This window comes from Plectropomus leopardus, chromosome 2, assembly GCF_008729295.1.
Source record: "Plectropomus leopardus isolate mb chromosome 2, YSFRI_Pleo_2.0, whole genome shotgun sequence".
Taxonomy (NCBI): domain Eukaryota; kingdom Metazoa; phylum Chordata; class Actinopteri; order Perciformes; family Serranidae; genus Plectropomus; species Plectropomus leopardus.
This window is the reverse complement of record NC_056464.1, coordinates 51,986-75,187: the sequence shown is the minus strand read 5'-3', so window position 1 is coordinate 75,187 and position 23,202 is coordinate 51,986. Positions and strand designations below refer to the sequence as shown.

The following is a 23,202-nucleotide window of genomic DNA, read 5'->3' as shown; positions in this document are numbered from 1 at the left end:
ACTCCTCAAAAAGTAGATTTAATGGGGTCCACAGCTATTGGACCAGAGGAAGAAAGAGTAACACATAAAGGTGGATTGCAACGTTAGAACTTTGTCTGGGTTGATAATCCAAGACTTCCAAGATAAGTCCATACATTGCAAGGATGATATAAAGGATGCAGTTCAGAAAATGCTCCCATTCCTGATTGAAAATGTAAGACGGCACAAATTCGATACAAATACTTTTACTGTGTTTTTGCTTAATGTGCAAAATTTGACTCAACACTTATATGATCTTATCTGATTTAGCAAAGTCAAGTCAGTTGGGGGGGCAGGCACAGAAATAATAGAAACAGATGCATGTCATATTACAATAATGGTAGGTGTGAAATTAGTAATTGCACTCTATGATGATGTTGAGAGAGATGATAACAGTCTCATGCATATGTTGAAAGTGAGTTGTCCAAAGGCAAGATCACAGCATCGGCGCAACCTGGACCAGACCACAATCAGGGCGAGCGAGGGGCACAGTATCAGTCAAGCCACAGCACAAGCACAACCAAAGGCAGGGTCGCAGCATCAGCACAGCTATCACCACGGTCAGGCACAGTCAAGGTTACGGCCAGGATCCAGGGAAACTAGGAAACAAGGGAGCAGGAACGCTCCCGAGAGGCAACAGGATTAGCGTAGTGCAGTTCAACAGACCCAGGCTCTGTAATCGCGAGCCCCAGGTAGTGAGAGTACCACATGGCTATCACAGAGCTAAGCTAAGCTAAGCTTGCAAATGGCAATGCAGTTAACAGACATGCATGATTTCTGATGGCGGCATTGAGAGAAGGAAAAGGAGCTCAGTGTATCAGAGGAAGTCCCCCGGCAGGTTAAACCTATGTCAGCCTAACTATGGGCTGGTCCAGGCAGCCTGAGCCAGCCCTAATTATAAGCTTTATCAAAGAGGAAGGTCTTAAGTCTACCCTTAAAAGTTGAAACGGTGTCTGCCTCCCTGACCGAAAATGGAAGATGGTTCCATAGGGGAGGAGCATGGTAGCTGAAGGCTCTGGTTCCTAACCTACTTTTGGAAATTTTGGGAACCACAAGTAACCCTGCGTTTTCAGAGCGCAGTGATCTTGAAGGTTGGTAACGAACTATGAGCTGTGACAGGTAGGATGGAGCCTGACCATTTAGAGCTTTGTAAGTAAGGAGGAGGATTTTAAATTCAATCCTGGATTTCACAGGGAGCCAGTGCAGAGAAGCTAAAACAGGAGAAATATGATCCCTTTTCTTGCTTCCCGTTAAAACACGAGCAGCAGTGTTCTGCACCAGTTGGAGAGACCTAAGAGATTTGTTGGGGCAACCAAATAATAGGGAGTTACAGTAATCCAGCCTAGAGGTGACAAATGCATGTACTAATTTTTCAGCATCTGTTTGGGAAAGGATATGTCTAATTTTTGCGATGTTACGCAAGTGAAAGAAAGCCGTCCTTGAAGTTTGTTTTATATGGGAGGCAAAGGATAAATCCTGGTCAAATAAACTCAGAGGTTCCTTACAGTTGTGCTAGAGGCCAAGGTAATGCCATCTAGAGAAATTACATTGTTGGAAAAGGAGCTTCTGAGGTGTTTTGGGCCAAGAACAATAACTTCAGTTTTGTCTGAATTCAACATCAGGAAATTACGGCTCATCCAGGCTTTTACATCCTTAAGACATGTTTGAAGTCTAGATAGCTGATCAGTTTCATCTGGTTTCATAGATAGATATAATTGCGTATCATCAGCATAACAATGGAAATTTAAGGAATGTTTTCTAATTATGTTGCCTAGAGGAAGCATATATAAAGTGAAAAGGACTGGTCCAAGCACCGAACTTTGTGGCACTCCAAAGCAGACCTTTGTATGTGCGGAGGGTTGATCATTGATGTGAACAAATTGGGAACGATCTGATAAGTATGACTTAAACCAGGCTAGTGACGTTCCTTTAAGGCCAATTGAGGTTTCAAGTCTGTGCAGTAAGATTTGATGGTCAATGGTGTCAAATGCAGCACTGAGATCTAATAGGATTAAAACAGAGACCATACCAGTGTCAGAAGCGATAAATAAGTCGTTATTAATTTTTACTAGTGCCGTCTCTGTACTATGGTGAACTCTGAAGCCTGACTGAAAGTCCTCGAATAAACTGTTGTCTTGGAGAAAGTCACAGAGCTGATGAGCAACCACTCTCTCAAGGATTTTAGAAATAAAGGGGAGATTAGATATCGGTCTATAGTTAGCTAAAATCTCAGGATCGAGAGTGGGCTTCTTTAGAAGAGGTTTAATGACAGCTACTTTAAAAGACTGAGGTACATAACCTGTTAACAAAGACGCGTTGATTATATCTAATAAAAAGTTGTCTAATAAAGGCAAAACTTCCTTAAGGAGCTTAGTTGGGATGGGGTCTAGCAGGCATGTTGATGGCTTAGATGCAGAAACCAAAGTATAGAGTTGATGAAGGTCAATGGGGGAGAAATGGTCTAGATAAATTTCGGGCCTTGCTGCCATATCCAGGCTATCTGAGTTCGGGGTCAGGTCAGTTGAGGGTAAGAGGTGATGGATTTTATCTCGAATAGTTATGATTTTATTATTAAAGAAATTCATAAAGTCGTCACTGCTTAGGGCCGAAGGAATACAGGGCTCTATGGAGCTGTGACTCTGAGTCAACCTGGCTACAGTGTTGAAAAGAAACCTGGGATTGTTTTTGTTTTCCTCAATTAATGATGAATAATAGTTTGCCCTGGCATGGCGGAGGGCCTTCTTATAGACTTTAAGACTGTCCAGCCAGACTAAACGGGACTCTTCCAGTTTGGTCGAACGCCAATGTCTTTCAAATTTTCGCGATGTTTGTTTCAATTTGCGAATCTGGAGGTTAAACCATGGAGCTAATTTTCTTTGTTTCATTATTTTCTTCTTAGCAAAGTGTACACCGCTTTTACAGCCTAACTGTATTGCTGTCACAGAAATGTGGCTACATGCTGCTTTCTCTTTAGAAATGGTAAAACCTGATGGTTATAGTTTTCATAGTTCTCCCCTCCCCTTATTGTCTTATCAAACAACTATCAACAGATGACATCCACAGCATACTACAATGATACAACAGTCTGAAATGCTGTTGCTAATGCAAGTTTGGCTTTGCCTTCCATGTAGCCACAAAAAGCAAAAGGCACTGGTAATGGTACTCCTGGTTTACTGGGATTGGATTCAATATCCTGCAGTGTCCTGCTGATTTTTTTTTTTGACAATAACATGAAAGCAAACATTATTTGAACTCAACTAATTGTCTAACAAATGGCAGTACTTGTGGGTAGTGATGTTATGCTTGAGCCCGTCTGGTCGACACAGTATTGATATTTTGAAGCGGAAGTGTCACTGAGCAGTGTTTCGATTCCTGCTTCTACATGCCTCAAATCACGTGACCGCTGCCTTGTTACCTCACATCATGTGTTGAGCTGCTTTGCGGGAATTTTGTCAGGGCTGGGTGTTTTAATCGGGTTTGAATATGTCAAGACTTTAAAAGGGGTCTGAATCTCTGTTCAAACCATGGTTTTTTTGAGATTTTTTGAGGAGATTGTTGCTACATTGTTATTATTGCCATTTATATTTAGTTTAGTTACATACACTGAATGACACATACACACACCTCACAAGCATACATTCATAGGCTTACAACACACATTTATTCACACACCGGACAGACATTGAAATACAATAGGTTTAGTAAAAGATTGGTAAGTCAGAGAGTGAGTTGAGTGACTGAAAGAGCTCTATAAGATTGTGTGTGGGTGAAAGGTGAGTGAGTGAGTGAAGCAGTGAGGAATGGATATGGAGGAAGAGTAAGCGCCAAAAACAGCACGATCATATGCCTGGGAGCACTTTGAACTGATCAGCCCCAAAAAGGTCAAGTGCTTGATTTGTGCCCAGGAGTGGATGTACAGCAGCAACATGTCCTCCATGCTGCGAAACCTGCGGTCCAAACACCCAGATACCACACCTAATTTCAGCTGCTGCAGCAGCTGCTGCTTAGTTTATTGTATGATTGCACAATACAAATACATTTAGCCCACAATAAGTGCACTAACTATTAAACATATTTGCCTTATCAAGACTGCCTGTTATGCAAACTCATTTATATATTGTATATATATTTAAAATATATTGTACATGTTATATATATTATATTAGCTACAGACCAATACAATGACACACCTTTGACAAAATAACTTTTATTAAAGACTAAGAGAAAGATGGAATGATGAAATCCACTACAGCCATGAAGCAACAAAGCTTTATCAGGATGTCCACTCAGATGCAGTTCTCAAAGACATCGAGCAGATTTCACTCTTCTGATTGAATCAAATGCTTCGAAGCAGTGTCGTTTTCAGGCCAATTGTCTCAAAGTGTTTCAGTGCTTCAGAAAGCTTCAATTTCGCCATCACTACTTGTGGGCCTGTACTAAACATAAAGTACAAGGCATTACTTTTATTGTGGCCACTAGGTGGGACGGATGGACACCAAATTTCTTCTTCATCTTAGTGCACATAATTTCTAAACCAAACCATGCAATTTTATGTAAAATCAAAGGATAATTCCTTTACACAGTAAAGACACTTCCTGTTGCCAGGAGCAGTGCAGTAAGTTGGACAGGTAATTTAATTCAATTCAAAATTGCTGACTTCCTTTTGGGTTTAGGGTATGGGTTCAAGAGGCTTTTTTGTTTGTTTAGTTTTTTTCTTTGCCATGCAAGACTCTCCAGCGTTCCTTTCCTGTCAGCCTTCCTGTTGCTGAATCTGCTCGTCCCTGACCAACCTGCTCTGTCTCCGTCCTGGTGATCCGACCTGCCTTCCGTCTCCTGGTTCTGAGTTCGGTCTGTGTTTTCCTGATCCTTGGTCACAGAGAAGAGGAGGAATTGTGTGAGCCTGCCTGTCTGTGAGATCCACCATTGCTGGGGTGAGATCGGCTGGTCTCCGCGGCTTACCTGCTCCGCCCCCTTGGAGGGTTTCCTATCTGAACCTCCTTGTTAATCCGACCCAGCTCGGGGATCGTTCCGGTGGATCATCGGCACCGACATACAGCTCTGTGGACTGTGTTGGAACTGTGATTAATTCAGCCATTCTTATTAAAGACTCTGTAAGACTTTGTCCAATTCGTGTGTTGCTTTTGGGTCCTGGTACCAGCCGTAACAGACCAAAACATGTAAATTTCACATTGCCAGTAGGGGGCGCTATAAGTAATGCTTTGGTTGTCATGTAGATGAGTTCAGGGCAAGACTGTCATCAAACATGTGACATTTGGTACAGATTGGACAATGTCCATCAGAGTTATATAATACACCCTGGTTAATGGCTAGACATGGAAATGTTTGGCCCAGTAATGGCCACACAGTGTGACAAAAACTCACAAATGTAATAACTTTTGATGTCCCAGGCCTTCTGAGAGGATGTTTAAATTTTAAAGTCAGTCGGATGAAATCTGTAACAGAAGATCAAAAAATTTCGTTGAAATCTGTAGTGGGCAATACAGAGCCATTTTGGCACATCAGTGCAAAAAACATCATATCAGACATCACATAGTAGGACTTCTGATGTGTGTGCCACGTTTGGTGAGTTTTGGTGCATGCTTTGCCCCTCAAAAAGTGCTTCCAGTTTTATGGCAATTTCTTTTCGTTTTAGCCTGTAAAATCCAGAATTGAATTTAAAATCCTCCTGCCTATGTGAAGAGCCTTTGGCAGCTGCTTGGATAAAAGGCTGAAAGCTTCTAGCTGCTACCGAGCTGTTGGTTGAAGATCCCTGCTTGAGAAGGATTGGGGAAGATGGGAAATATGGAGCAAGTTTGTCTGTGTGATTGTCAAGGTTTGTGTTTTTTGTCTTATGTATGTATTCTGTTCTTTGTAATTTACGTTTTCTGTGTTTATGGATCCCCTCGAAAGCGAGGTGGCTCATCTCAAGGAGCATTCCATTAATAAATTAAACTAAACCTCCTAAGCCTGTCGATCTCTCATCTGTTCCTGCCAAGTACCATGAGTTGGGAGAGGTCTGCAACAAGGAGCCCTGTCACTCCCCCCCTCATAGACCGTATGACTATGGTAATGACCTACTTCCTGGTGCCCCACTTCCAACCAGCAGACTCTACAATATCTTCAAGCCTCAAAAAGAGGCTATGGAGACCTACATTACAGACTCTCTGGCAGCAGGTCCCTTCTCCTCACCTCTTCTTTGTGGAAAAGAAGTACAGATCTCTGCGCCCCTGCATAGACTACAAGGGCCTTAACGACATCACTATTACAATCAGGTACCCTCTCCCCTTCCTTGATTCAGCTTTTGGCCCTCTCCACGAAGCCACCATTTTTTCCAAGTTGGACCTGCGTAACTCTTAACATTTGCGAATAAAGGAGGGGGATAAGTGGAAGACAGCTTTCAACACACAATTTGGACATTTTGAGTATCTAGTAATGCCTTTTGGTTTGACTAATGCCCCTGCTGTCTTTTAGGACTTGATCAATGATCTCTTAAGAGATATGTTGAATAGATTTGTGTTTGTGTATTAAGATGATATTCTTCTACTCCTGATAGTTGCCTAGAAGATCAGCTGTTAATAAATGTGTCCTTTTATGGGCATTACTGTTAATAGACTATTAAAAAATGTATGCATTACCAGTTAAATTAACTTGAACACTTTTAATAAATGATAACTTGACACATCAGTTAACTATTAGTGTATAATTATCAGTACATCATTTTCATATCATCATATTATTAATTAAGGTGTCCTTGTTATGGTTTTTTACCAAAATTACTGGGTTATGTATAAATTACCACCTTAATTTAAATGAACACCATTAAAATCAACGATAACATTACACACTAGTTAACTGTTAGTTAATGGTTATTACTCCATTTACGTTAATTAATGTGTAGTTGTTATCGCTGTTAATATTAATAAAGTATTTATTACTGTATGGAATAACACCTTAATTAACATGAATATCACTAATAAATGACTGCTTGGCACATAAATTAATTGTCAGTTGAGGGTTATTACTACATTAACTCATGTTAGTTGATGTGTCCTTGTTATCGTTAACTGTTAATAGACTATTAAATAATGCATGAATTAACACCTCAGTTAACATGATCACCATAAGTTAATGATAAGTTAACACATTAGTTAATTGTTAGTTAATGGTTTGATTGGTTGATTACTGCATTTACTAATTGTAATTAATGTACCCTTAGTCTGCATTTCTTCCAATGCTGTCATGTAACATAGAGTGCCCAGGGATGATGTTTTTTTTTTTTTTAGGCCTGCAAAAGTGTCTCTGGTTCCCTTGTCAAAAAGCCTATGGAGTTTTTCCAATGGATTTTGGATGATTGCAGGAAATAAGCTCCGTGGTAAATAAAATGTATGATACTTATATGTTTTGTTCAGCAAGATAATCTTAAATGGATACAACTTTCAGGGTTGATGAAGCCTAAATGCAGTTGCCTGAAGTAAGAAGCTATTGCTAGGCTACAACGAACTACACTGCTGTTGCTTCATCACCACTACAAGGTTCGGCATGATTTGGCCACTTTTTTATTTAGCCACTTGTTAACAACTGTCTTTTTTAAGACACATAAAAGTTTTTGCAAGCGGGGTATTTACTGATGTATTTTATGCTGTCCTGTCCTGAAAAAAGATATTAACTGAGGCCTTGAGTGGCAGGGTAAGGTGAAAGCAAAAATAAGAAAATAATAATAATAATACTCTGATGTATATCTTTGATTGAGAAAATTATGTCAATGACAACATCTGTCTGCTCTCAATAACCCCAATATGTTTTTTATGGACAGCTTTCTTTTTTGTTTTGTTTATTTTTTACTCTTTAACATATGTAATAACATATTTTCAGCTCACCTGTTTACACAATTATGTAAAGTGATTACTGTGACCTTATCATACAAGTATACAATATAATTTATTACCTATTATAATGTGAGAGTTGTATATGGGTGCTTTTTCTGATGTGAGCCATGTGCCTTTAGTCACATCCCTTCCAAATTAATTTATGTGGTGCTTGAAGATCTGCCCTTTTCACAGAATTCTTTAGGGACTAGAGGGTCAGGGGAGGGTCAAGGTCAAGGCACTCCAAAGGGGCACTCTGCTCTTGTCATATCATTGTTCTGTTACCACCTCATTCCTGACATACTTCACCTTAGTGAGCTTTGCTGCTGATGATGATGTTTGCACACTTGAACTTTTTTTTACTTTTAATTTTTCCTCTGCTGTTTAGATATGGATGCTCAGCATTTATCACTTACATTTGTGTCTTATTTTATAAGTGAATAAATGTGAGGTTTTACTTTCTTTCTTACTAGTATGCACGACTGAGAATGACATCTATGAAATGTTGTTATGCTTGCATAATGAAAATAAAGCTCTAGTCTGGGGTGCCCAGTAGCTTAGTTCTTAGGGCGGGCGCCCCATGTACAGAGGCAGTGTCCTCACTGCAGTGGTCGCAGGTTCGTTTCCAGCCTCGGCCCTTTGCTGCAAGTCATCCCCTACTCTCTCTCCCCCTTTCACGCTATATCTGTCCTGTCTGAAATAAAGGCAAAAGCCAAAAAAAAAATCTTTAAAAACAAAAAAAGTTCTAGTCTACATTATTCACCACCTATTGTGATATGTTTTGGCACTTCATAAATATCATATATATGAATATATATGGATTACGAATATACTTATATATGTGGGAGATATATAAGACATACTTGAAATCAGCCATTTTTGCTATATTTCAAAATATATGTGGCATCTGTATATATGTGACTTATCACATATATACACATCTATATGCATTTATTTGTGAAGCATACATGTATATAAAAGCCATATATGTATTTTACTTATTTGTTCATGTATCAGATTTTTGTCCAAGCTGCCTTGAAGCCCAGAGTAAGCACTTACAAATATAATTATTTGTTATTGTCTTCATTATACAAAATACTACATTGGTGTATATTTTTCCCAATCCTGGGAATTTTTGCTAAAAAAATTCTCTGACAAGAATTTGAAAAACAAAGATGTACTGATTCACTCACATTCTAATTGATATTGATTTATTTGATCTTTTTTTTTTGTATTAAGCCTTTGCAGTTACATTTTCTCCTCCCCCTCTCTGGATGTAAAAGCTAAATTAAAATACATCAGTGAATATTTCAGATCTAAAACAGAACAACAAGAGACATCAAGCTTTCTGTCATTTTCCGTAACGTAGACCAAAGGAGTTGAGGTTGTATGAGGACACATCTTGACGTTGTTTAATTGTCCGAGGGAAGACCACCTTTGAGATCCACCATCCTGCCCTGGGAAACTTTCCATCAGCTAAATGGAACTTGTCAGCAGGTAAGTACCCCATACTCTTTGCTGATGGTGGTACTGATGCATGGCTTACATCTCTGAGAGCTTTGAAGACTTCCTGATCTGAAAAATATACAAGACAAAGATTTTTTACTTCAAACCTGTTTGACTTCATTATCTTATTCATAAAGGCTTATATGACAAGGATTGTAAGCTGATAAGTCAAAATGTAAACTCAAAACACAAAAGAAGTAATTCAGCAAGATAAATACATGAAATGGTTTGCTTTTTAAAAAAAAAAACAAAAACATTTGCTTTTGTTTATTTATGGCATGAGCCACTCAACCTTACTTTTCTTTAAGCTTTGGCACTTAAAAGAAAACTTAAGCATTTTTAATCTGGACCTTATATTCCCATGTGTCTAATACTGATGTGAACAAGATGAAATTGGTCCAGTATTGAGAGATAGGGCAGCAGCCAGCAGCTGCAAGACAACCACGATGTAAGCATATGGGACATTTGGACACCATCACTGTATCTTCATTGAAAGTGGTCTTTTTTTCCACAGACTGTCAGACTTCCATAGCCTGAGACTGTTATAAGCATCCAAGGTGTCTCTTTCATCTGATCACGTCTTTTTGTTACTGTCTCCTCATGAGGATGTCTTGTCTTAAAATCCTTGCAAGATTTGGAGAAAGTAGCAAGGGTAATAGTTTGTTTTGTTGGTGTACAGAGAATATAGCTGTTATAGTGTTAATTCACTGATGATTATTTACCTGATGTAGATAATATAGGACAATTGGGACTTAGAGTTGCTGCTGCAATGCCCAAATATCAATATTTCCTTTGTGCAGCAATATGAAGCCAGCCATTCAATCTTTTATTTTACTGTTCACATATTTTTTATATTTCTGATGCTTCTTGTGTTGTACTATACTCTGCTGCTGTAACAGCAAATTTCCACCACAATGGGAATAATTAATTATTATTTATTTTATTATTATTATTATTATTATTAGAAAAGAAAGATCATGTTTAAGGGCTCTCACAATAACTAACATTATCATCTTAATTAATTTGTAGTTTTCTCTTTGGTATCTCCTCATATATAGGAAGACAACTTTAGGCATAAAATTGGTCTTACAGTTTGTATAATACCGAAGCACAAACATCACACACACTGGCATAGATAATATATTGGCTTGTTGATATCACTTATTCTATAATAATAATACAAAAATAATGATAATCTTAGATTTATATAGTGCCTTTCATGATACCCAAGGATGCTGTACACAGTACAAGAGAACATGTTAAACTAAAATGGACAAACAGCAAACAGAACAGAGGTACGAGATGAGTGACTGGCAGGGAGGCAGAATTAAGTGACGTAAGTGAGGCTGTGGTAGAGAGTTGGTGTTTGAGGATTGTTTTAAAGTCCAGAGATCTGGTGTTGCAAACAACTGTCTGGAGAACGTTCCAGAGGGTCGGAGCTGTGATACTGAAGGCTCTGTCTCCGAAAGTACGGAGTCTGATGAGGTAATGCAAAGCAGGCCTGTGTCTCAGGACCGAATGTTCTGGGATGGGGTGTATGGGAGAAGGAGGCCTGAGAGGTACTGAGGGGCAAAGCCATGGAGGGATTTGTAGGTAAGGAGGAGGATTTTGTAGTTAATGCTGAACATGATCAGAAGCCAGTGAAGGTGGATGAGAGTAAGGGTGATGTGCTCCAAGGACTTGGTGCAGATGAGAACCCTGGAGGCAGAGTTGTGGATGTACTGAGGGGAGGGGTGACAAACTGTTTCCTGTTTGAGAGGTTGACAGCAAGGTGGTGAGACAGGTGGTTGAGGAGGATGGTATGGGAGATTGTGTCGATGCCTGAAGTAGGGTCGAGTAGAATGAGTACACAGCAAATTTGTGGAGTTGAAAAATCTGGAGTGAGACAAAAAAGAGTGAAAGAGTTAGATTTCTGGAGTTCATTTGGTAAGATTAACTCCTGTTTGTGTTCAGGGATACTCTTTGATGGTGTAATATTTTGCTGTTCATTCCATGGGTGTTGAGGAATATGAATGAGGACCTCACCTGGTGGTGGTTAGTGGGCGCGGCAACAAAGAAGATCAGTCTTCACTCAGACTTCGTCCAAGGTAGGTAAAAGTACCATTTTACTTCTCAAATTAGGGCATTTTTAGGGTGAGTGAGTTTCTTAGTTTCTCTGTCAGGGTCATAATGTTACATTTGTAAATTTTTTGCTTGGACCAACTTGCTAACTAGCTGCTAAAGTTAATGCTTGCCACAAACTTGTTTAACATGCTAAATATAGCTCGACAGCTTCCCGCATTGTAGTTACAGGCACTTCATGCATAAAATTACACCTATACTCATCATAACTTCTCTTTTTGTGTGTATGTAAGTTAGTTAACGTTAGCTTACTCTGTTTGTAGTTCTATCAACATATTAACTGAACCTCTGCTGGTTCCTTTAGATGAAATGGTAGACACCGCTATGATGACAATGGAACATGGGATCAGCAATAAAGCAATGTTGACAAGGTTATGACAATGTCATGCTAATTTTGACTAAGGTTATGCTATATGTTAACATATATTCAACAGCTAAGGTACCCATGAAGACTATTTTGTTACAGTGACAGGCCACATGTTGGTTTAATTACTGGTTAAAGTGATCTATTTTTCTTCAGTCGTCAAGATGTTGCTATAGGTGAATTATGGACAGATAAAGAAATGGGTGAAGGTGGAAGAAACAAGCTTCTCAGAATTTATTAGTGCAGGTGAGTAATGTGTGTTATCTACGAAGTTATTAAACGAGAAGTAATAATTTGAAGTGCTGATTGTTTTACTGTAGAGATAAAGTTAGTTTAATATTAGATACAAATCCATTTGGCTTCCTCACTTTTTGAGCTTAAGAGGTCAAACTAGCTAGCGTAATGTATCCTTTGTAACACTTGGTGGGCAGGGTTATGCTCATAATGTAATACAAAATAGCCATCTGTTCTAATGGGGAAGTTAATATGTGGGTAAAATAAGTCCCTGCCACATTTTGCTTGTGCAAAAAATCTCTCCTGATCAAGTGATTTTAGAACCTTGTGCCCTCTATCCCAATGTTTATTTGTGATCCTCAGATTTAACTGTCCTGCAGCAAGATGGTGAAGGGACTTCATCCTCAAGTCTTACAGATACGTTGTCTAAGCAGTGACATAAGTGATTCTGGATGTCAAATGGTTCAACCTGTCATGCAGAGCACCCATGCAAGAAATGCAGTTTTATTGCTTACATACTTTGCACATTCTTTGTCAGTTGGTCAGACTTCAAAACCATTTTTAAACAATTTATATAGAAAAAGCATTGTAAATGATGATCTGGAGATTGTTGTTTTGTTTAAAATTTGTATTTTTGTTGGTAATTGTTGTTTTGTATATTATATCATTTGTATCTAGACAGTGGAGCAGATTCTCACTTCTGTGCCAGCAGGGATGACTGCTATCAAAGAGTATGATGAGCCTGGGAGTTTGAAAGATTCCACAAGGCGATTAATGGTGAACATCATTGTAGCTCACATGCATGAAAAGGAAGAGCAAAAAGCTAGATGTTAATGACATGACATTCTCATTTGTAGATGAATTTTAACACACAGAATTCTTTTGCTTTTGGAGGAGAGGTGTAAGTAAAGCAACAAAGGAGTTTCATGCCTTGGGATTGTGTCACTCTTCCCATCTCTAAATGACCCATACTCAAGAAAGGGATATGTGAGTTTGCATTGTTGCTGTGGTGTGAAATAATGATGACAGTTACAGACTGGTTCATTGATTATTTATATGTATAAGCAGAATATATGCACTTAATCCATCAAAAACTTGATGTTGTCTGCACTCCAACCAGATGTTTTTTTTTTTCTTTTTTATATTATATTTTCAGGATCATTTCTATGACAGCCAGAGCAACAAAGGCTTTCTTCAGTGGCATGTCAAGACTATGCAGCATTTATCCAAAACCACATCTACATCTCATAACAGAAAGGAGCTAGAAGGGGTCCCACATCATCAAGAACATACGGTCCCACAGATGACCAGCAAATAGGAGATACATGCATGCGGCTGTGTCTCTCCTTCACCATACCACTGACTGTGACTTAGTCTTCCAGAGGATGAGAGAAACATTCCACTTTCATCAACAGATGCTCCATGATCCACAGCAATCAGTCGCATACTTCAAAGGTTTCCTTGTTTCTTTGACATTAAGGGACTGGTGGGTAACACATTTGAATTTTAAAAACATCTGTTAAAACTACTTGATTTACTTTCCACTCAGAGTTGAACACCAACATTGCTCCTCTTCTTGTCTTGCTGTATCTTCTCACTCCACAACCAGCTGGAAGGAAGCGGCCCAAGAAGATTAGTGTTGGAGAGGCAACAGATCATCTTGTGGAATTTCATAAGGTTTGTGAAGACAATACCATCCAATCCCAAATATTGTGGTTAATGCAATATTTAAAAAAAAAAAAAAGACTTATGTGGAGATGCTTTTCTTTGTGTTTCAGTCCTGCCACAGCCTTGAAGATCACCTCAAGACTATTGACGGAAACGTCCAGCCATATCTTCTGGCCACAGGCCATTCAAAAGCTCAGGTTTTCAGCTTCTACATAGTATTGGATAGAAAGCTTCTTCCATGTCAGTCATGTACATCCTTTGGTGCATTTGATGAGTTGTTCAAGTCAAGTCAAGTCAATTTTATTTATAGAGCCCATTATCACAAAACATGGTTTGCCTCAGAGGGCTTTACAGTGTACGACATCCCTCTGCCCTTAGACTCTCACATCACCCAAGGAAAAACTCCCAAAAAAGAACCCCTGAAATGGGGAAAAAAAAGGAGGAAACCTCAGGAAGAGCGGTAGAGGATGATGAGGGATCCCTCTTCCAGGACGGACAGACGAGGAACAGATGTCGTAAATAACAAATGAAATACAATCATGGCAAAAAAGGAAAGAGAAAGAGAGAGGGGGGGAGAGGCACAGCAATAATAGAAACAGATGCAAGTCATATTACAATAACAGTAAGGGTGAAACTATTAATTGCACTCTATGATGATGTTGAGGGTGATGATAACAGTCTCATGCATATGCTGATAGGGAGGTGTCCAAAGGCAAGATCACAACATAGGTGCAACCAGGACCAGACCACAATCAGGGCGAGCAGGGGGCACAGAATCAGTCAAGCCACAGCACGAACACAACCAAAGGCAGGGTCGCAGCATCAGCACAGCTATCACCACGGTCAGGCACAGTCAAGGTTACGGCCAGGATCCAGGACAACTAGGAAACAAGAGAGCAGGAATGCTCCTGAGAGGCAACAGGATTAGCGTAGTGCAATTCAACAGACCCAGGCTCTGTGATCGTGAGCCCCAGGTAGTGAGAGTACCACATGGCTATCACAGATGTAAGGCTAAGCTAAACTACTGAGGCTAAGCTAAGCTTGCAAATGGCAATGCAGTTAACAGACATGCATGATTTTCCGATGGCGGCACTGAGAGAAGGAAAACGAGCTCAGCGTATCAGAGGAAGTCCCCCGGCAAGTTAAACCTATGTCAGCCTAACTATGGGCTGGTCCAGGCAACCTGAGCCAGCCCTAATTATAAGCTTTATCAAAGAGGAAGGTCTTAAGTCTACCCTTAAAAGTTGAAACGGTGTCTGCCCCCCTAACCGAAACTGGAAGATGGTTCCATAGAAGAGGAGCATGGTAGCTAAAGGCTCTGGCTCCTATCCTACTTTTGGAAACTTTGGAAACCACAAGTAACCCTGTATTTTCAGAGCGCAGTGATCTTAAGGGATGGTAAGGAACTATGAGCTGCGACAGATAGGATGGAGCCTGACCATTTAGAGCTTTGTAAGTAAGGAGGAGGATTTTAAATTCCATCCTGGATTTCACAGGGAGCCTGTGCAACAAAGCTAAAACAGGAGAAATATGATCCCTTTTCTTACTTCCCGTTAAAACAAGAGCAGTGGCGTTGGAGAGACCTAAGAAATTTGTTGGGGCAACCAAATAATAGGGAGTTATAGTAGTCCAGCCTAGAGGTGACAAATGCATGTACTAATTTTTCAGCATCTTTTTGGGACAGGACATGTCTAATTTTTGCGATGTTACGCAAGTGAAAGAAAGCCGTCCTTGAAGTTTGTTTTATATGGGAGGCAAAAGATAAATCTTGATCAAATAAAACTCAGAGGTTCCGTACAGTAGTGCTAGAGGCCAAGGTAATGCCATCTAGAGAAATTACATTGTTGGAAAAGGAGCTTCTGAGGTGTTTGGGGCCAAGAACAATGACTTCAGTCTTGTCTGAATTCAACATCAGGAAATTATGGCTCATCCAGGCTTTTACATCCTTAAGACATGTTTGAAGTCTAGATAGCTGATCAGTTTCATCTGGTTTCATAGATATATATAATTGCGTATCGTCAGCATAACAATGGAAATTTATAGAGTGTTTTCTAATTATGTTGCCTAGAGGAAGCATATATAAAGTAAAAAGGATTGGTCCAAGCACCGAACCTTGTGGCACTCCAAAGCAGACCTTAGCATGTGCAGGGTTGATCATTGATGTGAACAAATTGGGAACGATCTGATAAGTATGACTTAAACCAGGCTATTGACATTCCGTTAAGGCCAATTAAGTTTTCCAGTCTGTACAGTAAGATTTGATGGTCAATGGTGTCAAATGCTGCACTGAGATCTAATAGGATTAAAACAGAGACCAGACCTGTGTCAGAAGCGATAAATAAGTCGTTATTAATTTTTGCAAGTGCCGTCTCTGTGCTATGATGAACTCTGAAGCCTAAATGAAAGTCGTCAAATAAACTGTTATCTTGGAGAAAGTCACAGAGTTGATGAGCAACCACTCTCTCAAGGATTTTAGAAATAAAGGGGAGATTAGATATCGGTCTATAGTTAGCTAAAATCTCAGGATCGAGAGTGGGCTTCTTTAGAAGAGGTTTAATGACAGCTACTTTAAAGGACTGAGGTACATAGCCTGTTAATAAAGACGCATTGATTATATCTAATAAAAAGTTGTCTAATAAGGGCAAAACTTCCTTAAGGAGCTTAGCTGGGATGGGGTCTAGCACATCAAAGCACATCAAAGTTTAGAGTCCATAAAGGTCAATGGGGGAGAAATGGTCGAAATAAAATTTCAGGCCTTGCTGCCATATTCAGGCTATCTGTGTCCGGGTCCAAGTCAGGTAAGGGCAAGAGGGGACGAATTTTATCTCGAATAGTTATAATTTTATCATTAAAGAAAGTCATAAAGTCGTCACTGCTTAGGGCCGAAGGAATACAAGGCTCTATGGAGCTGTGACTCTGAGTCAGCCTGGCTATGGTGTTAAAAGGAACCTGGGATTGTTTTTGTTTTCCTCAATTAATGATGAATAATAGTTTGCCCTGGCATGGCGGAGGGCCTTCTTATACACTTTAAGACTGTCCAGCCAGACTAAACGGGACTCTTCCAGTTTGGTTGAACGCTAGTGTCTTTCAAATTTTTGCGATGTTTGTTTCAATTTGCGAATCTGGAGGTTAAACCATGGAGCTAATTTTCTTTGTTTCATTATTTTCTTTTTCAAGGGTGCAACAGTGTCGATAGCTGATCGCAGTGAGCCAGTAGCATTATCGATGAGAGTCAATTTGAGAATGACTTAAGTTAGTAGAAGTGTTGTCAGTCGCTGTAAGACATGGTAATGATGTCAAAGCAGAAGGAATCCGTTTCTTAAATTTAGCCACTGCTGAATCAGATAGACATCTGGAATAGTAACTCTTACTGAGAGGCTTGTAGTCGAGTAATAAAAAATTGAAAGTTATTAAATAATGGTCTGACAAAGCAGGAATCTCAGGAAAGACTAATAAATCTTCAATATCGATGCCGTATGCAAGGACTAGATAGAGGGTCTATCCCCTCCTTGGCCAGTGTCCCACGTAACGTGACTATTTATATGACCAGGAGGAGTGGATTCATTCAGGCTAATCACTCATCAGGACAAAGCCAGGTCATAATAAAAGCCATAATAAATCAATATGGTTATCCAATATTAAATCAGTGACTAAATGAGCTTTGGTTGATAACGGTCTAACGATCAAGAGTCCACATTTAATTCTTCTGTTATGATGCTGTTTGACAGGAGATGAGTTATTTTTTATGAGATTTTCATGTACAACTCCCCTTTTGTTTATTTTAGCTTTAAACAAATGAAGTGGTCGGGGGACAGATACCATTTTTATGACATTTACATTATGGGTGTGTGACTGTGCTAGAGGAAGCTCAGAGAAGCGTGTAAGACTGCGACTCTGAACCCTGGTCCCAACTCTGGTTTGTCATGGCTTTTGGGCCTCTAATAAACTTGGCCAGATTTCTAGAGAGTAGAGTAGCTCCATCCAAAGTGGGATGGATGCCGTCCCTCCGGATAAGACCAGGTTTCACCCAAAAGGAGTGCCAATTATTAACAAAGCCCACATCATTTGCTGGACACCACCACAACAACCAGCAGTTGAGTGATGACATGCGGCTAAACCTGTCATCACTGGTCACATTGGGGAGGGGTCCAAAGAAGATTACGGTGTCCGACAGCTTCTTTGCATATTCACACACCGACTCTATGTTAATTTTAGTGACCTCCGATTGGCGTAACTGGGTGTCATTGCCGCCGACGTGGATAACAATCTTACCGTATTTACATTTAGCCTTAGCCAGCAGCTTCAAATTTGACTCGATGTCACCCGCTCTGGCCCCAGGGATACATTTGACTATGGCCGCTGGTGTCATTAACTTCACCTTTTTGCAAAATAGAGCTACCAATGACCAGGGTTGTGTCCTTGGCTGGTGTGTTGCTGAGCGAGGAGTACTAGTATTTGAAACGTTAAGGGGGGTGGGTGGTGTACCGTGGGCTTCAGCTTACTACTTCGCTCGGACAGTCACCTGGCTGCACGGGGTTGCCAGGGGATGGCTATCAGAGGCTATGCTATGTCGGTCCGCACTGGCTACAGTGGGCTTGCTATCACAGCTAAAGAGGGATTATTCACGGTGCGGAGCCGTGCTTCCAGATCCCTAAGCCTCGCCTCCAGCGCAGCAAATAAACTACACTTGTTACAGGTACCACTATCACTAAAGGAGGCAGAGGAGTAACTAAACATCTGACACACTGAGCAGGAGAGAGCAGAAGAGGGAGAGGAGCAGGGAGAAGCCATCGCTAACCAGAGCTAATGCTAAAGTAGCTAACGGGCTAACAGTGAGTGAGCGGCTGTGAATACACGGGAAAAAACTGCGGAGAGGAGGAGACAGCTGTGAGTGATTAAGTAAATTTTATGTGAGTTTTCAGTCACAGACAAATAAAAAGCAGTCGAAGTAAGGAACAAGTAATAAGATTAGCTGGGAATCGCTCGTAGGAGCAGTTCAGAGACGCTACCAGAGGCACAGACAAAGATGCACCAGAAGTGATGTAACACGCTTACCTGCAGTATGTCAGCACGTCAAGGAGGGTTGTTCAAGACACATTTTGTTTTCAGTGTGAAATATGATGATGATCTGTCCAGTCTGTACACATTTTTGCAGACTACTCTGTATAACATTGACATGGGTACAACAGAAGAAACTGTTAAAAGTTATTCTGGATTTAGAAGACATCTAATTAAGATACATGCTACCACTGATAACACGTGTGTGCATCATGAAACTTATGACCATGACACCCAACAGCACAGTCATTCTCAGTGCTTAAATGATGAAACACCTTCTACTAAATGTTGAAGCAGGAAGATAAGTGTGCCTTCATTACTACCAAACTTTTGGGAAGCAGTGTACCAAATACTGTAGTCCTACAATTGAGAATTTAGAGGAATTTGTTGGAGATTTGCAGTCTAATATTCAGGACAAAGTATTAAAATTACTTCCAGGTGGCAATCCCTCCAGATCAGCCATAGAAGAGTTATTCAAAAGTATGGAAAACCCTTTTAGCCAGTTGAATACTGATAGCAAATGGAAGAAAAATTTCAGATAAAAATGGGATATAGTAAAGCCAGTTGGACTGCATCTAGGAGTGAGGTATGATACCAGAAAAAATGCCAAAACTAGAACCTATGAGCAAGTTCCAATCAATGACAAGTTCATATATATATCCATACTGAAAACACTCAAGTTCACTTTCAAGAATGAAAATATTTGTGAGATGATGCAAACATGTACTTAGACTGACAAATATGAATATGATGTTTGCCCTACAAATTCAATTACTATGTACAAATTTGCACTCTTGCACAAATTACTGGTGATAACTTGGGTTTGCATGGCATTCTTGGTTTCTTGGAGTCATTTAGCGCAAATTATTTCTGTAGATTTTGTTTAACTGATAAATCTTCAACTCAGTCAGTTTTTTCAGAAGATGACCCACATTTAACTCTAAGATCAGCAGTTCTGAATTTCGAACATTATACTAGTTTGTAAATAACCTGACATTAACCTCCTCATTTGGCATCAAGTGAAAGAGCATACTTAATACATTGCAATATTTTAATACTGCAGAAAATTATGCTGTTGACATCATGCATGATATTTTGGAAGGAGTAGGTCAATATGAGGTCCAATTGCTATTTGGATATTTGATTAAACATTTCATCTCAAAAGAAAGCTTGTTAAATAGAGTGTATACTTTTCAACAGTCCAACAGATATTAACCTCGGACTGTGTGCGGGACATGGAATAGGGTTGATTGCGTCACAAACACTTTGTTTGATCACAAACATACCTTTGATATTTGGTAAGCTTGTGGAGGAGGATGATTTGCACTGGCACTTGTTGCTCTTGTTGCTTAACATTTTAAACATTGTGTTCTCCTTCTGCTTTACTGAAGGGATGACTGTGGATTTAAAGCACCTTATTACCAACTCTTCAAAGAACTGTATCCATCAAACAACTGATATTGAAACATCATTTCATGGTCAGCTATCCAAGGTGCTGTCATGTCTGCTCCTCTGCAGCCTCTCCTCACTCACCTCTCTCCTAATCAGCCTGATTTCTTCCACCTTTAGTGCTTCCCTCTCTCTCTCCCTCTGCCTGGCTGCACCCTCGTCAGCAGTAACCACCTCCCCCTGTTGCTTATTTCCTGTCTCAGCCTACATAACCTGCCCTGTGTCTCACTCTCAGTGCCAGATTGTTCTCCGTGATGAGAGACTTTCCAGCATACCATTCCTGACTGACTGACTGACTCTGTCCGTCCCCGACTAACCTGCTTCGTCTCTGTCCCGGTGATCCGACCTGCCTTCCGATTCCCGACTAACCTGATTCGTCTCTGTCCCGGTGATCCGACCTGCCTTCCGATTCCTGACACTGAAGTCTGAAGTCTGATCTGCGCCTTCCTCCCTCCTGCTCCCTGAGACGGGGAGGAATTCAGCAAGCCTGCTCTCTGGTGAGATCCGCCATCGTTGGGGTTGATTCCACTGCTCAGCTTGACTCACCTGCTCTGTTCTTCCAGTGGGTTCCCTGCCCGAACCACGTCACCAGTTCGGCCAGCTCTAAGGTTCGGCTCGGTGGATCACCGAAGTGGACTTTCATTCCCGTAGACATTGTTGAGACTGAGATTATCTTCGTTTGTGCCAATAAAGCCCCTAAAAGACTCTGTCCTGCCTGTGTGCTGCATTTGGGTCCAGAAACTAGCCCTGACAGGTGCATTCAAAAAATTGGACCATTCATTCATATCTGGACCATGAGATTTGAAGCTAAACAATGACAATTTACGCAGGACCAGTGGACACTATGTCTGTTGGGTTGACACCATAAATCTTATACTGTCCCTGTGCATGGAAAATGTCCAGGTCTCATGGGCTCTGTCCAGTACGGTATGCTTGTGTACTCGTGCCAATTGAGTATTGTGAGTATAAAACAACACAGCTTGTCCCAACTTCATAGTGGTGATCGTTGGTCTGCGGGTGGTGTAACCATGTCATACTCATAACGAAGGTACATAGTGCGCCATTCGAGGGTCAGTCCATTCCTCAGCATGTAGGATTTTATGAGCCATTGATCACAATGGATGGTCAACATTCAAATGTCACAGGGTGGGGAAAGCAGGGGGTGATGTTCTGATTGGACTGACCAGTTCACACAGTGGAGCCATATCTTAGAGAGATGATTTGGGTTATTGGTCCATATGATAGTTCATTCAAAATTGGATCTAGCCCCATTTTAATTTCTGGAAGACTTTTGGCATTTGGTAGCCATGGCTCTATTGACCGGAGTTGTCTGGACTCCGGATGTTGGTTGAAACTCTAAGTCAAAGGGATCAAAAGGTCTGTCAGTTTCAGGTTTGCACTCAGTGACAAACTTCACAAGGCTGTTAACCTCCCTCCCTTCTTCAGCTGCATCAGCGGTACCTGCCTCTGCCTCGTCTTCAACTGCAGAAGCTCCTCTCAACCTACCTGCACCTGGCTGGGGACTGCCTCCACTCGAGTGGTAGGCACATTTTAGTTTCTAACGATGGATCCTGTCATTTTAGTGTCTCCACCCCTGTTGGCTGTTCTATCCCTGTTTCTGTTTCTCTGGGTGTTGCCTCTGTAGCTGGACTAGAGTTTGATGGGCTGGAGCCTGAGCTTCTGTTGGAATCAGTAAGGCTGGGGTTGGAACCAGTACTTAAGGTTGGTTCCAGTGCTATGGGACTTAGCAATCGCTGGTTGTTCTGGTGACTGCTCAGTGGAGTGGCTGCTGGGGGTGCTGCCTGGGGTACTGTCACTTTCTAGCTCCGCCTCTTCTGTTCTGTCCACTTGTCTGTCTGCCACCCACTTTGATCTTCATGGTGTCTGTCCCTGTGGTGCGGTATTACATGCCCCGTCACGTTGTGTTGGTCCTCTTGGGGCGGCCTCACCGTCCCTTATCGGCCCAGTGGAAATCACCCGACACCCAGCTCTCTGGCGAGGTGCAGGTCCCTCTGGCCGTTAGCCCTTCTGCAGTGGTTGAGATGAAACCAAACGTCCTTACCATCAACTTTGAGTGCAATTCTAGTAGCCAACACAACCTTAAAAGGACCCTCTCTGCTGCTTGGTTGATGCCACTTCTTTTTAAACAATTTGACGTATACCAGATAACCCAGTTGTACCCTTTGTACCTCGTCAGGTATTTGCTCCTCCCTGTCCTCAGTGGCACCTTTCACCTGTTGGAAAATTGTTTTGTGTATTCGGGTTAGCTGTCTCAAGTATTCACCTATTTCTCTTTCCAACTGCTCAAAGCTAGGTCCCTCACTTGGACCTCTGAGATAAGGAAGCGGCAACAGTCAACCCGTGAGTATTTCATGCGGGGTTAGATGTTATTTTGTTATTTTGTGATCTGATAGACATCAGTGCTAGTGGCAGAGTGTCCAACCAAGTAAGCTTTCCCTGACTGTCAGCTATGAACTTGGCTAGTTTGGTTTTCATGATGCCATTTGCGCTCTCAACAACACCATGTGATGGGGCTGTACACACACCCAAACCTCTGTTTGACGCCAACCTGTATAATTGTCTCTCTCAATACATGTGACAAAGGCTGAACTACTGTCTGATAAGATGGTATCTGGTATGCCAAATCTGGGAAAAACTTCCCAACACAAAAATTTCGCAGCTGTGCGATGATATTCCTTAGTTGATGGGACCACCTCAATCCACCTGCTAAATCTACAGATTACAACAAGAACATATCTCATTTGTCTCACTCGAGAATCAGTGCCTATATCAATGAAGTCCATCATGAGATTTTGAAAGGGGCCGTCCGGCATTGGGATGTGCACTAATGGGGGTGTGAGAGTCTTTCTTACATTATAGTGAGCACACACATCACATTCACTTAGCACCCTATCTACA

The 23,202-nt window shown here is 40.9% G+C and overlaps 1 protein-coding gene across 1 annotated transcript in view; it reads right to left on the bottom strand.

Moving 5' to 3' along the window:
• Positions 1 to 9,234: 9,234 nt before the first annotated feature.
• kiss1 (KiSS-1 metastasis suppressor) overlaps positions 9,235 to 23,202 on the bottom strand; it is a 29,712-nt gene continuing 15,744 nt past the window's right edge. Inside the window, exon 2 of the mRNA XM_042511204.1 lies at positions 9,235 to 9,458. Coding sequence (XP_042367138.1) covers positions 9,235 to 9,458 — 224 coding nt within the window. The remainder of the gene's footprint in view (positions 9,459 to 23,202) is intronic.